This window comes from Macaca fascicularis, chromosome 11 (assembly GCF_037993035.2).
Source record: "Macaca fascicularis isolate 582-1 chromosome 11, T2T-MFA8v1.1".
NCBI classification, from domain to species: Eukaryota; Metazoa; Chordata; class Mammalia; order Primates; family Cercopithecidae; genus Macaca; species Macaca fascicularis.
Genome location: NC_088385.1, coordinates 129,909,150 through 129,929,562, shown reverse-complemented (window position 1 = coordinate 129,929,562; position 20,413 = coordinate 129,909,150). Strand labels below are relative to the sequence as shown.

General features: G+C 46.0%; 1 protein-coding gene across 1 annotated transcript in view; it reads right to left on the bottom strand.

The window, feature by feature from the left end:
• The window catches only part of CCDC62 (coiled-coil domain containing 62), a 57,212-nt gene that overhangs the window by 13,012 nt on the left and 23,787 nt on the right, over positions 1–20,413 (bottom strand). Inside the window, 3 exon segments of the mRNA XM_065524990.2 lie at positions 2,069–2,218; positions 11,937–12,081; positions 17,953–18,678. Of these exon segments, the coding sequence (XP_065381062.1) occupies positions 2,069–2,218; positions 11,937–12,081; positions 17,953–18,678 (1,021 nt within the window).

The following is a 20,413-nucleotide window of genomic DNA, read 5'->3' as shown; positions in this document are numbered from 1 at the left end:
ACAGTGAGACTGTCTCACAAAAAATGTTTTTAAAAAGATAAAAAATAAAAAACCTGTTTAAGTTGGAAGTAATCAAAATTTTAAATTTCGCTTTTTAAAAGACACTGTTAAGAAAAGCCAGGCCAGGTGCAGTAGCTCACGCCTGTAATCCCAGCACTTTGGGAGGCTGAGGCAGGAGGATCACTTGAGCCCAGGAGTTTGAGACCAGCCTGGGCAACATTGTGGGACCCTGTCTCTACAAAAAATAAAAACATCAGCTGGGTGTGGTTTTGTGTACCTGTAATCCCAGCTACTCAGGAGGCTGAGGTGGGAAGATCACTTGAGCCTGGGAGTTGGAGGTTCAAGTTGGCCCTGCATTCCAGCCTGGGTGACAGAGCAAGACTGTCTCTGAAAAATAAATAAATAAGCTGAGCACGGTGGCCCATGCCGATAGTCCCAACACTTTGGGAGGCTGAGGCAGGAGGATTACTTGAGGCCAGGAGTTCAATGTCAGCCTGGGAAACATAGTGGGCATGGTAGTGCATGCCTGTGGTCCCAGCTACTTGGGAGACTGAGGTGGGAGGATCACTTGAGCCCAGGAATTTGAGGCAGCAGTGAGCTGTGATCACGCCTGCGAATAGCTACTGCACTCCAGCCTGAGCAACAGAGGAAGACGCTGTCTCAAAAATAAATTAATTAAAAAAATTAAAATGAGGCAGGCAGGGTGGCTCATGCCTGTAATCCCAGCATTTTGGGAAGCCGAGGCGGGTGGATCACTTGAGGTCAGGAGTTCAAGACCAGCCTGGTCAACATGGTAAAACCCCATCTCTACTAAAAATATAAAAATTAGCGAGGCACAGTGGCTTGCACCTGTAATCTCAGCTACTTTGGAGGCTGAGACAGAAGAATCGCTTGAACCCAGGAGGCAGAGATTGCAGTGAACTGAGATTGTGCCATTGCACTCCAGCCTGGGCAACAAGAGTGAAACTCAGTCTCAAAAAAAAAAAAAAAAAAAAAATTAAAATTAAAAGTCCATATCTGTTAGACATCATGATCATGAAATATTTATGAGTGACATGATATGATGCTGAGATTCGCTCTAAAATGCTTCCAAAGAAAACGTGTATGGATGGGGTAAGATAAAATTGATGGTGGTCAAAGGTGAGTGACTGTGCCATTCTTTCTATTTCGGTGCATATTTGAAATTTTCTATTTTTTTTTTTTTTTTTTTTGAGGCAGAATTTTGCTTATTGCCCAGGCTGGAGTTCAATGGCACGATCTCGACTCACCACAACCTCCACCTCCCGGGTTCAAGCGATTCTCCTGCCTCAGCATCCCGAGTTGCTGGGATTACAGGCATGCGCCACCATGTCCGGCTAATTTTGTATTTTTAGTAGAGACGGGGTTTCTCCATGTTAGTCAGGCTGGTCTCGAACTCCTGACCTCAGGTGATCCACCCGCCTTGGCCTCCCAAAGTGCTGGGATTACAGGCATGAGCCACCGGCCTGGACTTGAAACTTTGTATAATAAAATTTGTTTTTCAAAATATTTCCGACTGGGTGCTGTGGCTCACGCCTGTAATCCTAGCACTTTGGGAGGCCAAGGTGGGTGGATCACTGGAGGTCAGGAGTTTGAGACCAGCCTGGCCAACATGGTGAAACCCCATCTCTACTAAAAGTACAAAAATTAGCTGGGCAGGGTGGAGTATGCCTTTAGTTCCAGTTACTTGGGAGGCTGAGGCAGGAGAATCACTTGAACCCGGGAGGTGGAGGTTGCAGTGAGCTGAGATCGTGCCACTGCACTTCAGCCTGGGCGACAAGAGCAAAACTCTGTACACTGACCCCCCAAAAAAAAATCCCCAAGAATTTATCTTCATATGCCCCAGATCATTAGAAAGAGGAAGTTTGGGTCCAGTGACATCTGAGTGTAACTTTTTCCTCCTTAAAACAAGCATGTTCCCTTTCCTCCCTAGAGACACAGAAACTCTTCCTCTAACAGAAAGGCCACCCTGCCGGTGATATTTGCACACTGGTGTTCAGTGGTGCGTTTGGATGTGACAAATATAGTCAAGAGAAAATGAAACGCATACATTTGTGGCACTGCCAGTGAGATTCTCATGGCTGATGGGCAGCAGCGTGCTCAGCTCCAGGTCCGTCACCATCTGACGAGATTCCGCCAGCAAACGCTGGAGCTTGCTCGTGGGCGAGAAATCATCCTGGGAGGGTAACACAGTTGAAGCCTACAGGAAATTAAGAGGCACCTTTAAATGCTTAGGTTTACAAACACAAATGCTAACTACCTAGGAATATTTTTTTCTTTTGTTCTTTTCCTCTGTCACCCAGGCTGAAATGCAGTGGCATGATCACAACTGACTGCCTCAAGCTCCTGGGCTCAAGTGATCCTCCTGCCTCAGCCTCCTGAAAAGCTGCGACCATACGTGTGTGCAACCACACCCAGCTAATTTTTTTTTTTTTTTTTTTGGTAGAGGTGGGATCTCGTTATGTTGCTCAGGCTGATCTTGAACTCCTGGCCTCAAGTCATCCTCCTGCCTTGGCCTCCCAAAGTGCTAGGGTTATAGGTGTTAGCCACTACACCTGATCACCTGTGAATATTTCTTTGGTTTAGGTGTTACAAAGCAAAGCAGAACATCAAATAGTAAAATAAGAATAATTAAATTAATTCCTTTTCTTTCTTTCTTTTTTTTTTTTGAGACGGAGTCTTGCTCTGTCGCCCAGGCTGGAGTGCAGTGGCGCGATTTCAGCTCACTGCAAGCTCTGCCTCCCGGGTTCACGCCATTCTCCTGCCTCAGCATCCCGAGTAGCTGGGACTACAGGCGCCCATCACCATGCCCAGCTAATTTTGTTTTGTATTTTTTAGTAGAGACGGGGTTTCACCGTGTTAGCCAGAATGGTCTCGATCTCCTGACCTCATGATCCACCTGCCTCGGCCTCCCAAAGTGCAGGGATTATAGGCGTGAGCCACCGCACCCGGCCTCTTTTGTTTTTTTTTTTGAGATGGAGTTTTGCTCTTGTTGCCTAGGCTGGAGTGCAATAGTGTGACCTCAGCTCATTGCAACCTCCACCTCTTGGGTTCAAGTGATTCTCCTGCCTCAGCCTCCCACGTAGATGGGGCTACAGGTGCCCGCCACCACGCCCAGCTAATTTTGTATGTTTAGTAGAGATGGGGTTTCACCATGTTGGCCAGGCTGGTCTTGAACTTCCGACCTCCGGTGATGCACCTGCCTTGAACTCCCAAAGTGCTAGGATTACAGGCATGAGCCACTGCACCCAACCCCTTTTATTTCTTAGAACCTACTCAGTTAAATAATTTGACTTAAACAGAACTTGCTACAGCTAATGAAGTAACACCCATGTGATAAAAGAATCCTAGACATTAGTGAACTCTCCTCAACCAACTTGTCAAGGCTGTATTTAGCATGTCAAAATACTTGCAAAATAAGACAACATTAAAGGCTTATAAGCCTTGAAAAATATGTGGGTATGTGCCTTCATTTATTCCTATTAAATTTCAACTTTGGGATCTGAAGTTTAGCACAAAAATGAGTCATTGCCAACTGCTCTCGAAGGGGCCTAGACTGATTTTTTTTTTTTTTCTTTTGAGATGGAGTCTCACTCTGTCGCCAGGTTGGATTGCAGTGGCGCGATCTCGGCTCGCTGCAACCTCCACCTCCCGGGTTCAAGCGATTCTCCTGCCTTTCAGCCTCCCGAGTAGCCGGGACTACAGGTGCGCGCCACACGCCAAGCTGATTTTCGTATTTTTAGTAGAGATGGGATTTCACCATGTTGGCCAGGATTGTCTCAATCTCCTGACCTCATGATCTGCCCGCCTCGGCCTCCCAAAGTACTGGGATTATAGGCGTGAGCCACCGCACCTGGCCCTGAATTTTTTTTTTTTTTTTTTTTTTTTTTTAATTTCTTGAGATGGAGCCTTGTTCTGTCGCCAGGCTGGAGTGCAGTGGTGTGATCTTGGCTCGCTGCAAACTCCTCCCAGGTTCAAGCGATTCCCCTGCCTCAGCCTCCCGAGTAGCTGGGATACAGGCATGCGCCACCATGCCCAGCTAATTTTTTGTGTTTTAGTAGAGACGGGGTTTCACCATGCTGGCCAGGATGGTCTCAATCTCCCAACCTTAGGTGATCCCCCTGCCTTGACCTCCAAAAGTGCTGGGAGTACAGGCTTGAGCCACCACCTGATTTTTTTTTTTTTTAAAGAAAACTTAATTTCTAATTTCTATCATCAATGATCACTACTGACCTGACATGTAGATGTTTAACGAACATCTGCTGAATTTATCTGTGTGTACATATGGAATGTAGGCATGCAATGTTAAGTACTGCCTCAGAAAAACTGATGCAAACATTGGAAAAGAGTCTCCAAGAGCTAAAAAAGGTAATAGCTAATATTTTCCCTCATAGTTATAACTTAAAAAATTCAACAGCTTTGGCTGGGCACGGTGGCTCACGCCTGTTATCCCAGCACTTTGGAAGGCTGAGGCAGGCAGATCATGAGGTCAGGAGATGGAGACCATTGTGGCTAACGCGGTGAAATCCCGTCTCTACTAAAAATACAAAAAAAATTAGCTGGGCGTGGGGGCGGGCGTCTGTAGTAGTTCCAGCCACTAGGGGAGGCTGAGGCAGGAGAATGGCGTGAACCCGGGAGGCGGAGCTTGCAGTGAGCCGAGACTGCACCACTGCACTCCAACCCAGACGACAGAGCCAGACTCTGTCTCAAAAAAAAAAAGGCCGGGCGCGGTGGCTCAAGCCTGTAATCCCAGCACTTTGGGAGGCCGAGACGGGCGGATCACAAGGTCAGGAGATCGAGACCATCCTGGCTAACACGGTGAAACCCCGTCTCTACTAAAAAAAATACAAAAAACTAGCCGGGCGAGGTGGCGGGTGCCTGTAGTGCCAGCTACTCGGGAGGCTGAGGCAGGAGAATGGCGGGAACCCGGGAGGCAGAGCTTGCAGTGAGCTGAGATCCGGCCACAGCACTCCAGCCTGGGCGACAGAGCCAGACTCTGTCTCAAAAAAAAAACAAAAAAAAACTGAACCATTTTACTGAGGTATAACTGACATACAACTAACTATACAACTAAAATGTACACTCTGATGAGTTTTGACACATGTCTACATCCCTGAAACCATGACCACAAAGAATAGTGACACATTCATTACACCCAAACCCCTTTGGAATTCCTCTGCCCTGTGCCTCCCTCCCTATTCCCAGACAACCACTGTCTCTTTTCTGTAACACAGATTAATTTGCATATTCTAGAATTTTATATTAATGCGTTCAAACTTTTGTGTCCCTCTTGTTTCTTTCACTCAGTGTAATTATCTTGAGATTAACCTATGTGACTATGTGTATAAATAATTCCTTTTTGTTGCTGAGAGGTATCCTATTGTGTGGATATATTAGGTTGGTGCAAAAGTAAGTATCGTCTTTGTCATTAAAAGCAATGGCAGGCCATTAAAAGTAATCCCAACACTTTGGGAGACTGAGGCAGGCGGATCACTTGAGGTCAGGCATTCCAGACCAGCCTGGCCAGCATGGTGCAATCCCCGTCTACTAAAAATACAAAAATTAGCCTGGTGTGGTGGCGTGTGCCTGTAATCCCAGCTACGCGGGAGGCTGAGGCAGGAGAATTGCTTAAACCTGGGAGGCGGGGGTTGTAGAGAGCCAAGATCATGCTACTGGACTCCAGCCTGGGAGAGAGAGCAAGGTTCAATCTCAAAAAAAAAAAAAAAAAGGAATGGCAAAAACCGCAATTACTTTTGCACTAACCTATTACCACAGTGATTTAGCCATTCACTTGTGAATGGACATTTGGGTTGTTTCTGGTGTGCTGGGTAATACAAATAAAGCTGCTTGCATATTCATGTATAGTAAGTCTTTGTATAGACACATTTTATTTTATTTTATTTTATTTTTTCTGAGATGGAGTTTTGCTCTTATTGACCAGGCTAGAGTGCAGTGGTACAATCTCAGTTCACTACAACCTCCGCCTTCCGGTTTCAGGCGATTCTCCTGCCTCAGCCTCCCAAGTCACTGGGATTATAGGTAACCGCCACCATGCCCAGCTAATTTTTTTTTTTTTTTGTATTTTTAGTAGAGATGGGGGTTTCACCATGTTGGTCAGGCTGGTCTTGAACTGCTGACATCATGATCCACCCGCCTTGGCTTCCCAAAGTGTTGGGATTACAGGCGTGAGTCACTGCGCCCGGCTGTATAGACACATTTTTTTTCCGTTTATCTAGGAATGGAATGCTAGCTAGGTCATACGGTAGGTGTATATTTAACCTTTTTTTTTTCTTTTTTTAGAGACAGGGTCTCGCTCTGTCACCCAAGCTGGAATGCAGTGGCGCAATCATGGCTTCCTGCGGTCTCAAACTCCTGGACTCAAGTAATCCTCCCACCGCAGCCTCCCAAGTAGCTGGGACCGTAGGCATGAACCATTACACCCAGCTCATTTTTAAATTTTTTGTGGAGACGGGGTCTTGTTATGTTGCCCAGGGTGGTCTCAAACTCCTGACCTCAAGCAATCCTCCTGCCTCAGCCTCCCAAAGTGCTGGGGTATATTTAACATTTTAAGAAACTGCCAGATGTTTTCCAAAGTACCAGTGACATTCCCACCATCAGTGTATGACGGTCCCAGCTGCTCCAGATTCCAGTCAATACTTGCTATGATCCATTTTTAAATTCCAGACATTCTAATAGGTATGAAGTGGTATCTCAATGTGGTTTTAAGTCGCATTCCCCTAATGACTAACAATGTTGTGCATCTTTTCACACACTAAACCACCATATATTTATAGCTCTGTTTTCAACTGATAGAGAAGTTCTAACCAGTTATTCAATCCCAAAGAGACACTATTCTTTATGTCTGTGTAGAATATCCCTTCTTTAATTACTTCTCGAGATTTACCTCCTCTCTGCACTATGCTAATAAAACACTTATCAGGCCAGGCGTGGTGGCTCATGCCTGTAATCCCATCACCTTGGGAGGCTGAGGCGGGTGGATCACCTGAGGTCGGAAGTTCAAGACCAGCCTGGTCAACATGGTGAAATCCCCTCTGGCTATGGCCAGGTGCGGTGGCTCACACCTGTAATCCTAATGCTTTGGGAGGCTGAGGCAGGTGGATCATGTGAGGTTAGGAGTTCAAGACTAGCCTGGCCAACATGGTGAAACTGTCTCTACTAAAAATACAGAAAAATTAGCTGGGTGTGATGGCACACACCTGTAATCCCAGCTATTTGGGAGTCTGAGGTGGATAATTGCTTGAATCCAGGAGGCGGAGGTTGCAGTGAGCCAAGATCACGCCACTGCACTCCAGTCTTGGTGACAAGAGTGAGACTCTGCCTCAAAAAGAAAAAAAATTTTTTTTTCTCTCCTTTTTTTTTTTTTTTTTTTTTTGAGACGGAGTCTCGCTCTGTCACCCAGGCTGGAGTGCAGTGGCTGGATCTCAGCTCACTGCAAGCTCCACCTCCCGGGTTTACGCCATTCTCCTGCCTCAGCCTCCCGAGTAGCTGGGACTACAGGCGCCCGCCACCACGCCCGGCTAGTTTTTTTGTATTTTTTAGTAGAGACGGGGTTTCACCATGTTAGCCAGGTTGGTCTCGATCTCCTGACCTCGTGATCTGCCCGTCTCGGCCTCCCAAAGTGCTGGGATTACAGGCTTGAGCCACCACGCCCGGCCTTTTCTCTCCTTTTTAAAAAGAGAATTCAAAATGTGTTTACCATGTGATTCCAAATGATGAACAGGAGAAATAAACATTAACTCAACAAATTTATTATGATGATTATTATTATTGGAACGATGTTTTGCTCTTGTTGCCTAGGCTGAAGCGCAATGGTGTGATCTCGGCTCACTGCAACCTCTGCCTCCCGGGTTCAAGCGATTCTCCTGCCTCCGTCTCCTGAGTAGCTGAGTTTACAGGCACCTGCCACCATGCCTGGCTAATTTTTGTATATTTAGTAAAGACGGGGTTTCACCGTGTTGACCAGGCTGGTCTTGAACTTCTGACCTCAGGTGATCCACCCACCTCGGCCTCCCAAAGTGCTGGGATTACAGGCATGAGCCCCCACGCCCGGCCTATTATTATTTTTTAAAACAGGGTCTGGCTCTGTCGCCCAGGCTGAAGTGCAATGGCACAATCTCAGCTTGCTGCAGCCTCCGCCTCCCGGGCTCAAGCAATTCTTCCACATCAACCTCTTGAGTGGCTGGGACCACAGGCATGAGCTATAACACCTGGCTAATTTTTGTATTTTTAGTAGAGACGGGGTTTCACCATGTTGGCCAGGCTGGTCTTCAACTCCCGACCTCAGGTGATCCACCCGCCTCAGCCTCCCAAGGTGCTGGGATTACAGGCATGAGCCACCACGCCTGGCCTGGTAAGTGTTTTATTAGCATGGTGCAGAGAGGAAATAAATCTCGAGAAGTAATTAAAGAAGGGATATTCTACACAGACATAAAGAATAGTGTCTCTTTGGGATTGAATAACTGGTTAGAACTTCTCTATCAGTTGAAAACAAAGCTATAAATATATGGTGGTTTAGTGTGTGAAAAGATGCACAACATTGTTAGTCATTAGGGGAATGCGACTTAAAACTACATTGAGATACCACTTCATACCTATTAGAATGTCTGGAATTTAAAAATGGATCATAGCAAGTATTGACTGGAATCTGGAGCAGCTGGGACCGTCATACACTGATGGGAATGTAACTGGTACTTTGGAAAACATCCGGCAGTTTCTTTTTTTTTTTTTTTTTTTGAGACGGAGTCTTGCTCTGTAGCCCAGGCTGGAGTGCAGTGGCCGGATCTCAGCTCACTGCAAGCTCCGCTTCCCGGGTTCACGCCATTCTCCGGCCTCAGCCTCCCGAGTAGCTGGGACTACAGGCGCTGCCACCTCGCCCGGCTATTTTTTGTATTTCTTAGTAGAGACGGGGTTTCACCGTGTTAGCCAGGATGGTCTCGATCTCCTGACCTCGTGATCCGCCCGTCTCGGCCTCCCAAAGTGCTGGGATTACAGGCTTGAGCCACCGCGCCCGGCCGGCAGTTTCTTAAAATGTTAAATATACCCCAGCACTTTGGGAGGCTGAGGCAGGAGGATTGCTTGAGGTCAGGAGATTGAGACCACCCTGGGCAACATAACAGGACCCCGTCTCCACAACAAATTTAAAAATGAGCTGGGCGTAATGGTTCATGCCTATAATCCCAGCTACTTGGGAGGCTGCGGTGGGAGGATTACTTGAGTCCAGGAGTTTGAGACCGCAGGAAGCCATGATTGCGCCACTGCATTCCAGCTTGGGTGACAGAGCGAGACCCTGTCTCTAAAAAAAAGAAAGAAAAGGTTAAATATACACCTACCGTATGACCTAGCTAGCATTCCATTCCTAGATAAATGAAAAAAAAAGTATCTATACCAAGACTTATTTACACATAAATATGCAAGCAGCTTTATTTGTATTACCCAGCACACCAGAAACAACCCAAATGTCCATTCACAAGTGAATGGCTAAATCACTGTGGTAATAGGTTGGTGCAGAAGTAATTGCGGGCTGGGCGCGGTGGCTCACGCCGGTAATCCCAGCACTTTGGGAGGCCAAGGTGGATCACGAGGTCAGGAGATCGAGACCATCCTGGCGAACACGGTAAAACCCCATCTCTACTAAAAATACAAAAAAACTAGCCGGGCGTGGCAGCAGGCGCCTGTAGTCCCAGCTTCTTGGGAGGCTGAGGCAGGAGAATGGCGTGAACCCGGGAGGTGGCAGAGCTTGCAGTGAGCCGAGATCGCGTCACTGCACTCCAGCCTGGGTGACAGAGCAAGACTCCGTCTCAAAAAAAAAAAAAAAAAAAGTATTTGTGGTTTTTACCATTACTCTTTTTTTTCTTTTTTTTTTTGAGATTGAGTCTCGCTCTGTCACCCAGGCTGGAGTCCAGTAGCATGATCTTGACTCACTGCAACCCTCGCCTCCTGAGTTTAAGTAATTCTCCTGCCTCAGCCTCCCAAGTAGCTGGGATTACAGGCACACGCCACCACACCAAGCTAATTTTTGTGGTTTTAGTAGACAGGGGGTTTCACTGTGCTGGCCAGGCTGGTCTGGAACGTCTGACCTCAAGTGATCCGCCTGCCTCAGTCTCCCAAAATGTTGGGATTACTTTTAATGGCCTGCCATTGCTTTTAATGACAAAGACCATATTTACTTTTGCACCAACCTAATATATCCACACAATAGGATACTTCTCAGCAACAAAAAGGAATTATTTATACACACAGTCACATAGGTTAATCTCAAGATAATTACACTGAGTGAAAGAAACAAGAGGGACACAAAAGTTTGAACGCATTAATATAAAATTCTAGAAAATGCAAACTAATCTGTGTTACAGAAAAGAGACCAGTGGTTGTCTGGGAATAGGGAGGGATGCACAGGGCAGAGGAAGAATTCCAAAGGGGTTTGGGTGTAATGAATGTGTCACTATTAGTCTGTCACATACAGACTAATGTGTGGTAAATGGGATTTCATTATATAAGACAATGTCCGGCCAGTGCAGCACCTCATGCCTGTGATCCCATTAGTGGGATGAAGATTTCAATTTGCCACCCTGGTATCCTGGTAAATCATAGATGTTAGATGTTTTCCTTTTTTTTGTTTTTGTTTTTTTGTTTTTTTTTTTTTTGAGACAGAATCTCGCTCTGTTGCCAGGCTGGAATGCAATGGCGCAACCTCGGCTCACTGCAACCTCCACCTCCTGGTTTCAAGCCATTCTCCCACCTCAGCCTCCCAAGTAACTGAGATTACAGGTGCCCTCCACTATGCCCGGCTAATTTTTGTATTTTAGTAGAGATGGAGTTTCACCATGTTGGTCAGGCTGGTCTCAAACTCCTGACCTCAGGTGATCTGCCCACCTCGGCCTCCCAAAGTGTTGGGATTACAGGCATGAGCCACTGCACCTGGCGATGTTTTCCTTTTTTATGTTTTTAAAATTTTATTGAAATAAAAAATAGAGGCAGGGTCTTGCTATGTTGCCCATGCTGATCCTGGGCTTAAGTGATCCTCCCACCTTGGTCCCCCAGAGTGTTGGGATTACAGGCATGAGACACGGTACCTGGCCAGACATTTTCTTATGTAATGAAATCCCATTTACCACACATTAGTCTGTATGCAAGTCTCTGCAGACAGAGAAATCTGTAAGCAAGCCCACCAACGTGTCACCTGGGGTCTCTCTAGACACTGCCAGGGGTTGTGTATTTGGCGGAAGGGGCAGCTGAGACCAGGTAGTTGGGTGATATCTTCTGGGTGTACATTTCTGTATTGTTCTTGTGGTTTGTTTTTCTTTTCTTCCTTTTTTTTTTTTTTTTTTTTTTTTTTTACAACCCACATGTATCAAGTTGCCAATAAGAAAACAAACAAACAAACAATCTTTCTTGGAAGAAAAAAAAGTAGTCCCGGCACGGCGGTTCACATGTATAATCCCAGCACTTTGGGAGGCCAAGGCAAGAAGATCACTGAGCCCAAGTGTTCAAGACCAGACTGGGCAACAAATTGAGACCCTGTCTCTACAAAAAATAAGAAAATTAGCTGGGAGTGATGGCATGTGCCTGTAGTTGCAGCTACTGGGGAGGCTGAGGCAGGAGGATTGCTTGAGCCCAGGAGGTTGAGGCTGCAGGGAGCCATGATTGTACCACTGCACTACAGCCTGGGTGACTGAGTACCCCGTCTCAAAGAAACAGAACAAAACAAACACAAAATAATAAAATAAATAACAGGATTGCCTTAAAAGCATCTTAAAATCCTAGAATTAAAAAAAACAAAACAAAACGGAGGAATAGCCAAAATAAGCACGCTAACAGTGGTTGCTAGAGGAGCATTAAAAGCCTTTGGTGAGAGGTCTGACTTGAGTAAGCTGCGAAATTCTAAGCAAAATACAAACCTTTTCATTGAATGCTGGTGCATCTTTGCAGATTAACAAACTCTTAGGCGAGTTCTTTTTATCGGAAGAGGACTCTGTCTCATCCTCTCTCAAGGCAGATTTTGAAGAGCCCAAAGAGTGGGAATCTTGGATGGCAATTAGCTCACTATGAATAAGAAAACCCAACAAAAACAGATATCTTAAAACAATATCATACATAGATCACTCTTATACTTTTAAAAGTATCTTAAAAGGACAAACAAGGCCGGGCGCGGTGGCTCAAGCCTGTAATCCCAGCACTTTAGGAGGCCGAGACGGGCGGATCACGAGGTCAGGAGATCGAGACCATCCTGGGTAACACAGTGAAACCCCGTCTCTACTAAAAATACAAAAAAAAAACTTAGCCGGGCGAGGTGGCAGGCGCCTGTAGTCCCAGCTACTCGGGAGGCTGAGGCAGGAGAATGGCGTGAACCCGGGAGGCGGAGCTTGCAGTGAGCTGAGATCTGGCCACTGCACTCCAGCCTGGGTGACAGAGCAAGACTCCGTCTCAAAAAAAAAAAAAAAAAAAAAAAAAAGGACAAACAAGTGTTTTTGTTATTGAAGCAGCGCAAGTTTGAGTAGAACATTATAGATTGGAATAGAATATTATAAGTTAATGCACACCTTTTGCAAATAAGAATGAAAACAAGGCCGGGCACAGTAGCTCACGCCTATAATCCCAGCACTTTGGGAGGCTGAGCCGGGTGGATCATAGGTCAGGAGATCAGGACCATCCTGGCCAACATGGTAAAACCCCATCTCTACTAAAAATATAAACATTAGCTGGGTGTGGCCGGGCGCAGTGGCTCATGCCTGTAATCCCAGCACTTTGGGAGGCCGAGGTGGGCGGATCACGAGGTCAGGAGATCGAGACCATCCTAACACGGTGAAACCCCGTCTCTACTAAAAATACAAAAAATTAGGCGGGCATGGTGGCAGGCACCTTAGTCCCAGCTATTCAGAAGGCTGAAGCTACTTGGAAGGAGAATGGTGTGAACCCGGGAAGCAGAGCGTGCAGTGAGCCAAGATCATGCCACTGCACTCCAGCCTAGGCGACAGAGCGAGACTGCCTCAAAAATAAAAAATTAACTGGGTGTGGTGGCACGTGCCTGTAATGCCAGTTACTCAGGAGGCTGAGGCATGAGAATTGCTTGAACCCAGGAGGCGGAGGTTGCAGAGAGCCGAGATTGCACCACTGCACTCCAGCCTGGCAATGAAGCGAGACTCTGTCTCAAAAAAAAAAAAAAAAAAAAAAAGAATTAAAACGAAATTGTTAGATAAAGGTAACTATAGAATAAAGAATGTCCCCCTAAAAATACAATGAACTGAACGTTCTAGAGATAGGATCATCTAAAAGGGGGGAAAAAATTAAAATAGACTAATTCTTTTTTTTTTTTTTTTTGAGACAGAGTCTGGCTCTGTCACCCAGGTTGGAGTGCAGTGGCGGGATCTTGGCTCACTGCAAGCTCCGCCTCCCAGGTTCATGCCATTCTCCAGCCTCAGCTTCCCATGTAGCTGGCACTACAGGCGCCCGCCACTACGCCCGGCTAATTTTTTTGGTATTTTTAGTAGAGACGGGGTTTCACCGTGTTAGCCAGGATGGTCTCAATCTCCTGACCTCGTGATCCACCCGCCTTGGCCTCCCAAAGTGCTGGGATTACAGCCGTGAGCCACCGCACCTGGCCAAATAGACTGATACTTTTTTTTTTTTTTTTTTTTTTTTTTGAGTGGGAGTCTCGCTCTGTCGTCCAGGCTGGAGTGCCGTGGCCGGATCTCAGCTCACTGCAAGCTCCGCCTCCCAGGTTCACGCCATTCTCCCGCCTCAGCCTCCCGAGTAGCTGGGACTACAGGTGCCCGCCACCTCGCCCGGCTAGTTTTTTGTATTTTTTAGTGGAGACGGGGTTTCACTGTGTTAGCCAGGATGGTCTCGATCTCCTGACCTCGTGATCCACCCGTCTGGGCCTCCCAAAGTGCTGGGATTACAGGCTTGAGCCACCGCGCCCGGCCAATAGACTGATTCTTAAAAAAAAAAAAAAAAAAAAAAAAAAAAAAAAAAAAAAAGCCGGCTGGGTGCAGTGACTCATACCTGTAATCCCCATACTTTGGAAGGCTGAGAAGGGCGGATCACCTGAGGTCAGGAGTTTGAGACCAGCCTGGCCAACATGGTAAAACTGCGCCTCTACTAAAAAAATACAAAAATCAGCCGGGCATGGTGGCGCATGCCTGTAATCTCAGCTACTCGAGAGGCTGAGGCAGGAGAATCGCTTGAACCCAGGAGGCAGAGGTTGCAGTGAGCCAAGATCGTGCCATTGCACTCCAGCCTAGGGGACAAGAGCAAAACTTAATCTCAAAAAAAAAAAAAAAGAGCCAAGTGCAGTAATTCCTGCCTGTAGTCCCAGCTACTTGGGAGGCTGAGGTGGGATCACTTGAGCCCAGGAGTTAGAGGCTGCAGTGAGCTATCACTATAACACTGCACTCCAGCCTGGGTGACAGCGAGACCCTATCTCTAAAAAGAAAAAAAAAAAAGAAAAAAAAAACACGGAATAAGGTTATACTTGTGAAAATTTTAGGTTTTCAGTTTTTGAGATTGATTTTTGTTAATGGCTTTGTTTATTTATTTATTTTTGTTATCATTAGAGATGGGGTTTCACTATGTTGCCCACTATGGCCTTGAACTTCTGAACTCAAGAGATCCTCCTTGCTTTGGCCTCCCAAAGTGTTGGGATTGCAGGCATGAGCCACCTCACCTGGCCAATAACTTTTTTTTTTTGAGACTGAGTCCCATTCTATTGCCCAGGCTGGAGTGCAGTGGCATAATCTTGAGTCATTGCAACCTCCGTCTCCTGGGTTCAAGCGATTCTTGTGCCTCAGCCTCCCGAGTAGCTGGGACTACAGGCGTGTGCCACCATGTCCGGCTCATTTTTGCATTTTTAGTAGAGATAGGGTTTCACCATGTTGGCCAGACTGGTCTCGAACTCCTGACCTCAGGTGATCCGCCTGATTTTGACAGAAAAGCTGTTCTGGAACAGACCAGAGGCACTAGAACTGCTTCCTCCCCTGTAACCTAAAACAAAGTGAGAACAAGCTGCCCCCGGTTTCTCCCTGCATGGGTAAACCTGTTTGTCAAATGGAATGCTGGCACAAATGTGAACATTTTAGTTAGATAATCAAGTAGGTAAGCAAGTTCTTATAATCTATGGAAAAATAGAAAAACATAATTATCTTTCTACTTAATCACATATTTGTCATGTGATATCTTGGCATCCGTCTCTGCTGGCAGAACAGGCCAATCACTTCAATCATTTTAAGTCGGTGAGGTCAAAAGGGCCTTGAAAGAAACTCTGAATGTAAATTTGCACTTATTTCGTACATTAAATTTAATCCTCTATGCTCTTAAAACTATCTGACATAAGCTTGTCCCTTAATATATGGGTGTCCTTGTTCAGTAGTGAAAAATAGGCAGTTGTGCCATGATACTTGCAATTATCCAAAGATCTTTAAAGACCAAATATGAATAGATGACATTTAGCGTGACGACCGACTTTTTAAAATAATTCGCAACTGGCAGAATGACTATCTGTATGACCTTTAAACAATTCAAGTTTCTAAAAGGGCCAGAGGAAATAAATAAACAAAATAAAATTAAAGAGCCAAAGGACACTCCAAATAATTAAGCACTAGAAATAAATTTTAATCATACAATCCTATAAAAGCCGATGTAATGATTAAAATACGCCTCTCGGCCGGGCGCGGTGGCTCACGCCTGTAATCCCAGCACTTTGGGAGGCCAAGGCAGGCGGATCACGAGGTCAGAAGATCGAGACCATCCTGGTTAACATGGTGAAACCTCGTCTCTACTAAAAATACAAAAAAATTAGCCAGGCGTGGTGGCGGGCGCCTGTAGTCCCAGCTACACGGGAGGCTGAGGCAGGAGAATGGCGTGAACCCGGGAGGCGGAGCTTGCAGCGAGCCGAGATTGCGCCACTGCACTCCAGCCTGGGTGGCAGAGCGAGACTCCATCTCAAAAAAAAAAAAAAAAAAAAAAAAAAAAAAGGCCGGGCGCGGTGGCTCAGGCCTGTAATCCCAGCACTTTGGGAGGCCGAGACGGGCGGATCACGAGGTCAGGAGATCGAGACCATCCTGGCTGACACGGTGAAACCCCGTCTCTACTAAAAAATACAAAAACTTAGCCGGGCGAGGTGGCGGGCGCCTGTAGTCCCAGCTACTCGGGAGGCTGAGGCAGGAGAATGGCGTAAACCCGGGAGGCGGAGCTTGCAGTGAGCTGAGATCCGGCCACTGCACTCTAGCCTGGGCGACACAGCGAGACTCCGTCTCAAAAAAAAAAAAAAAAAAAAAAAATACGCCTCTCAATATGGAAACTTCATCCTTTCTGTAATTTAAGATTAAAGAGCTATGCTTTATTTAAAAATAGCAGACATTATTATGACGCCACTCACACACAAGATTTAGCTATTTTAACAATAAGACAAGCCTGAATAAGGCAGCATATGCTAACAACTAATCCATTTTCTTCTCTTAAAAAAGCCAATAACTTACCAGCTTGTTCAATACAAGTATCCTCCTTCCTGAACGATTTTGAAAAATTGAGAAAGTTTGGGCGATGTAAAGTCTCAAACAGATACGAACTGAATGAACGCAAAGGCAGGCATGGCTGGATATGTAAATACACTAAGTGACCCTGGATAAGAGCTGAGAGATGCCGGGTGTGGTGGCTCACACCTGTCATCCCCACAGGTGAAAAGATTGCTTAAGCCCAGAAGTTCGAAACCAGCCTGGGCAAGATAGTATCACCTCATCTCAATTTTTTAAAAAAGAGCGATGATACATTTTTTTTTTTTGAATAGTCTCACTTTGTTGCCCAAGCTGGAGTGCAGTGGCACAACCATAGCTCACTGCCGTGTCAAACTCCTGAGTTCAAGTGATCCTCCCACAGGTGTTTGCCATCCATGCCCAGCAAATTAAAATTTTTTTTCTTGTAGAAATGGAGCCTCACTATGTCACCCAGGCTAGTCTCAAATTCCTGGACTCAAGTGATCCTCCTGCCTCAGCCTCCCAATCCTGGGACTACAGGTGTACACCACCATGCCCAGCTAACTTAAAAACAATTCTTTAAAAATGTGTAGAGGCCAAGCGTGGTGGCTCACGCCTGTAATTACAGCAATTTGGGAGGCCAAGGTGGGTGGATCACTTGAAGTCAGGAGTTTGAGACCAGCCTGGCCAATATGGTGAGACCCCATCTTTACTAAAAATACAAAAATTAGCTGGGCATGGTGGTGTGTGCCTTTAATCCCAGCTACTTGGGAGGCTGGGGCAGGAGAATGGCTTGAACTCAGGAGGCAGAGGTCTCTGTGAGCCAAGATTGCGCCACTGCATTCCAGCCTGGGCGACAAAGCTAGACTCCATCTCCAAAAAAAAAAGCGTAGAGATAGGGTCTCGCTATATTGCCCATGCTGGTCTCAAACTCCTGGCTTCATGTGACCCTCCTGCCTTGGCCTCCCAACGTGCTAGAATTACAGGCATAAGCCACCACAATGCATCAAGAGAAATTTTTATGTGGTGTCTAGGTTATATGCCATCTGGACCAGAAATGGTCAGCGTGTCAATTCAGAATGGCTTATGGGGCAAGGAATGCTCTAGGGCGGCATTCCACTCTGTGCAGCGATCCACCCGTTTGCTTTTTAATAAAACATACTTGCCCAAGTCATAACAACTGCTTTTGTTTTTAAACAAAACCTTTGCCTCAGAAGCCGTCCTTGGTATAAACGCGTCCCTGGAATCTAACAGAGCCTCTATAATTAAAGACTCAACAGTCCATGCTGTGACGAAAAGAGGGAACCATTGGTCCTAAGGAAGATCTCTGTTAGCAAACACGGCTTCTGGATTAACAGTAGGTATGGCGTGGCTTCTCTCACCCGTTGTATTTCTAAATATTGGCATGTGTGCTCCACGGGTGTTTACAGACGTGAATGTTACTCACCTTGCCGGGAAGTCACGTTGTGTCCCACGGAAGCTTTCTGAACACGTGCACCCAGATTTGAGGCGGACAATTCTCTGCATTTTGGAAGGCTTGAAAATACTCATCCACTCCACATCAGACATGTGGCCTGGGGCTTCAATTATGAAGTTACTCGGGTGGCAGCACTTGGAGTCACACATGCCACTTTCGCCCAGACAGGCTTCATTTTTCTGGCAGCATGAGATTTCGGACCTTTCCATCTGATCTTGACACTCTACATCCAGCTTTTCTGGCTGTTTTGAACTTGGGCAGTTGGTCAGGCCCAGGTAAACACTGACATCGTGCCACTGCTTCTCATCAGATAAAGCGGGCGTTTCTGAGGGTTGTTTTTCTTCGTTCTGAACCCCAGTGCCATGACATTTTAGTGATTTTGCATGGATCTTGCACAATGTAATTTTGTTTTCAGGTTCAATCTGGGTTTTTCCTCCCAGCGACCAAGACTTGTGTTTCTCTACTAAGTCTTTGGTAAATATGGATGACAGCGTAATTACACTTTTCTCCCCAAATGCAGTATTGATCTGTCGTTTCTTCTCTTTGCATTCATCACAAGAGCTCTTGTCTGACCTATTTTGCTGAACCAACATGGCTTCAAATTTCTGGTCCTTAAACAGTGACTTCTGACTTTTTTCCCTCTTAATATCGACTTTTGGGTGGTTATTTTCAAGGTCTGATAAACACATGTCTCTGCTATGGTGGCATTATAAGAAAAATTGAGGTTATAAGATATACTTGATACTATCATTCTAAACATTTCACCCAAAACTCAGTAGAGCTAAGTCCCAATGAGACTCATTTGTCTGAACCTCAGAGCCCAATTCTAGCCCAACCTTCTCCAGGAAGCCTGTCTGACCACCAAGCCCACATTCCCTTTTCCATCCTCACCTCTTATTGCGCTGTCTACATGAGCAAAAAGAATCCTACAGAAATGTGACAAAACCTTTTAATAAATCTTCCTTTAAAATTTTTCATGTCACTTGTATTCAGGTATTCTAATCTGTATCATTCTGATACCTAGGAAATACAATTCTCTCTTTCCATAATGCCATAAACTATTTTATGCTTAAAAAATTTTTTTTTGAGGCTGGGCATAGTGGCTCATGCCTGTAATCCCAGCACTTTGGGAGGTTGAGGTGGGTGGATCACCTGAGGTCAGGAGTTTGAGACCAGCCTGACCCACATGGAGAAACCCTGTCTCTACTAAATATACAAAAATTAGCCGGGCGTGGTGGAACATGCCTGTATTCCCAGCTACTTGGGAGGCTGAGGCAAGAGAATTGCTTGAACCTGGGAGGCGGAGGTTGTGGTGAGCCAAGATAGTGCTATTGCACTCCAGCCTGGGTGACAAGAGCGAAACTAAAAAAAAAATTTTTTTTTTGGTAGAGACAGGGTCTTGCTATGTTGAAAGGGTCAAGCAATCCTTGCTATGTTACAGGGTCAAGCAATCCTTCAGCCTGGGTGACAAGAGCGAATCTCAAAAAAAAAAAAAAAAAAAATTTTTTTTTTGGTAGAGACAGGGTCTTGCTATGTTGCCTAGGCTGCTCTTGAACTCCTGGCCTCAAGCAATCCTTCTGCCTTAGCTTCCAAAGGCACTGCGATTATAGGTGTAAGCCATGGTGCCCAGCCCATTTTAAGCTTTTAAGGAATAACCTCAACTCATCTAGTACCTCCCAGAGGCAATGAAGGTCAAAAAGGAGAAAGATAGCCTTGGCAACACAACGAAACCCCATATCTACAAAAAATACGAAAAAAAATAAGTAGCCGGGCATGGTGGCGCACCCCTGTGGGCCCAGCTACTCACTTGGAAGGCTGCGGTGAGAAGATCGCTTGAACCCAGGAGGTGGAAGTTGCAGTGAGCTAAGGTTGTACCACTGCATGCCAGCTTGGGCAACAGAGCAAGACCCCATCTCAAAAAAAAAGGAAAAAGGAGAAAGAGCCAGTATGTTAGAGGCTTCTGCCTGCAAGAGAACTCTGAGGTAGTCTGGTGGCAGTGGCAGCAGCTAGGACTCAGAGCCACAGGCCACAACCCCCCGCAGAGAGCCCCAAAGAAAAGTGCAGCAAGTACAGCAGAAAGCAGGGCGGCCCCAGACACACGGCACACGGCACACGCCACACGCCTAGGGCGATCGTGGCAGTGCTGCAACTACTAAGCCCTGCTGCTCTCAACTCCATTCTCCCAGGAAAAGTCGCTGCTGCAACCCAGTCCGGCCTCCATGGTTCCAAACAGTCATGGGGAGCTTCCCTAATCCCTCTCCCTTTCAAAGACTCCTTGTAACATTTCGGCTTAGAAAAGTAGACTAAGTTGAGCTGTGGTACACTTATATGCCTGTTAAATTAAACCACACTTTATATGTTTATATTTTAATTTTACAGAAACCAATTTAATTCCCACACTGCTTGTTGTAGGGAAGGGAAGATATTTCCT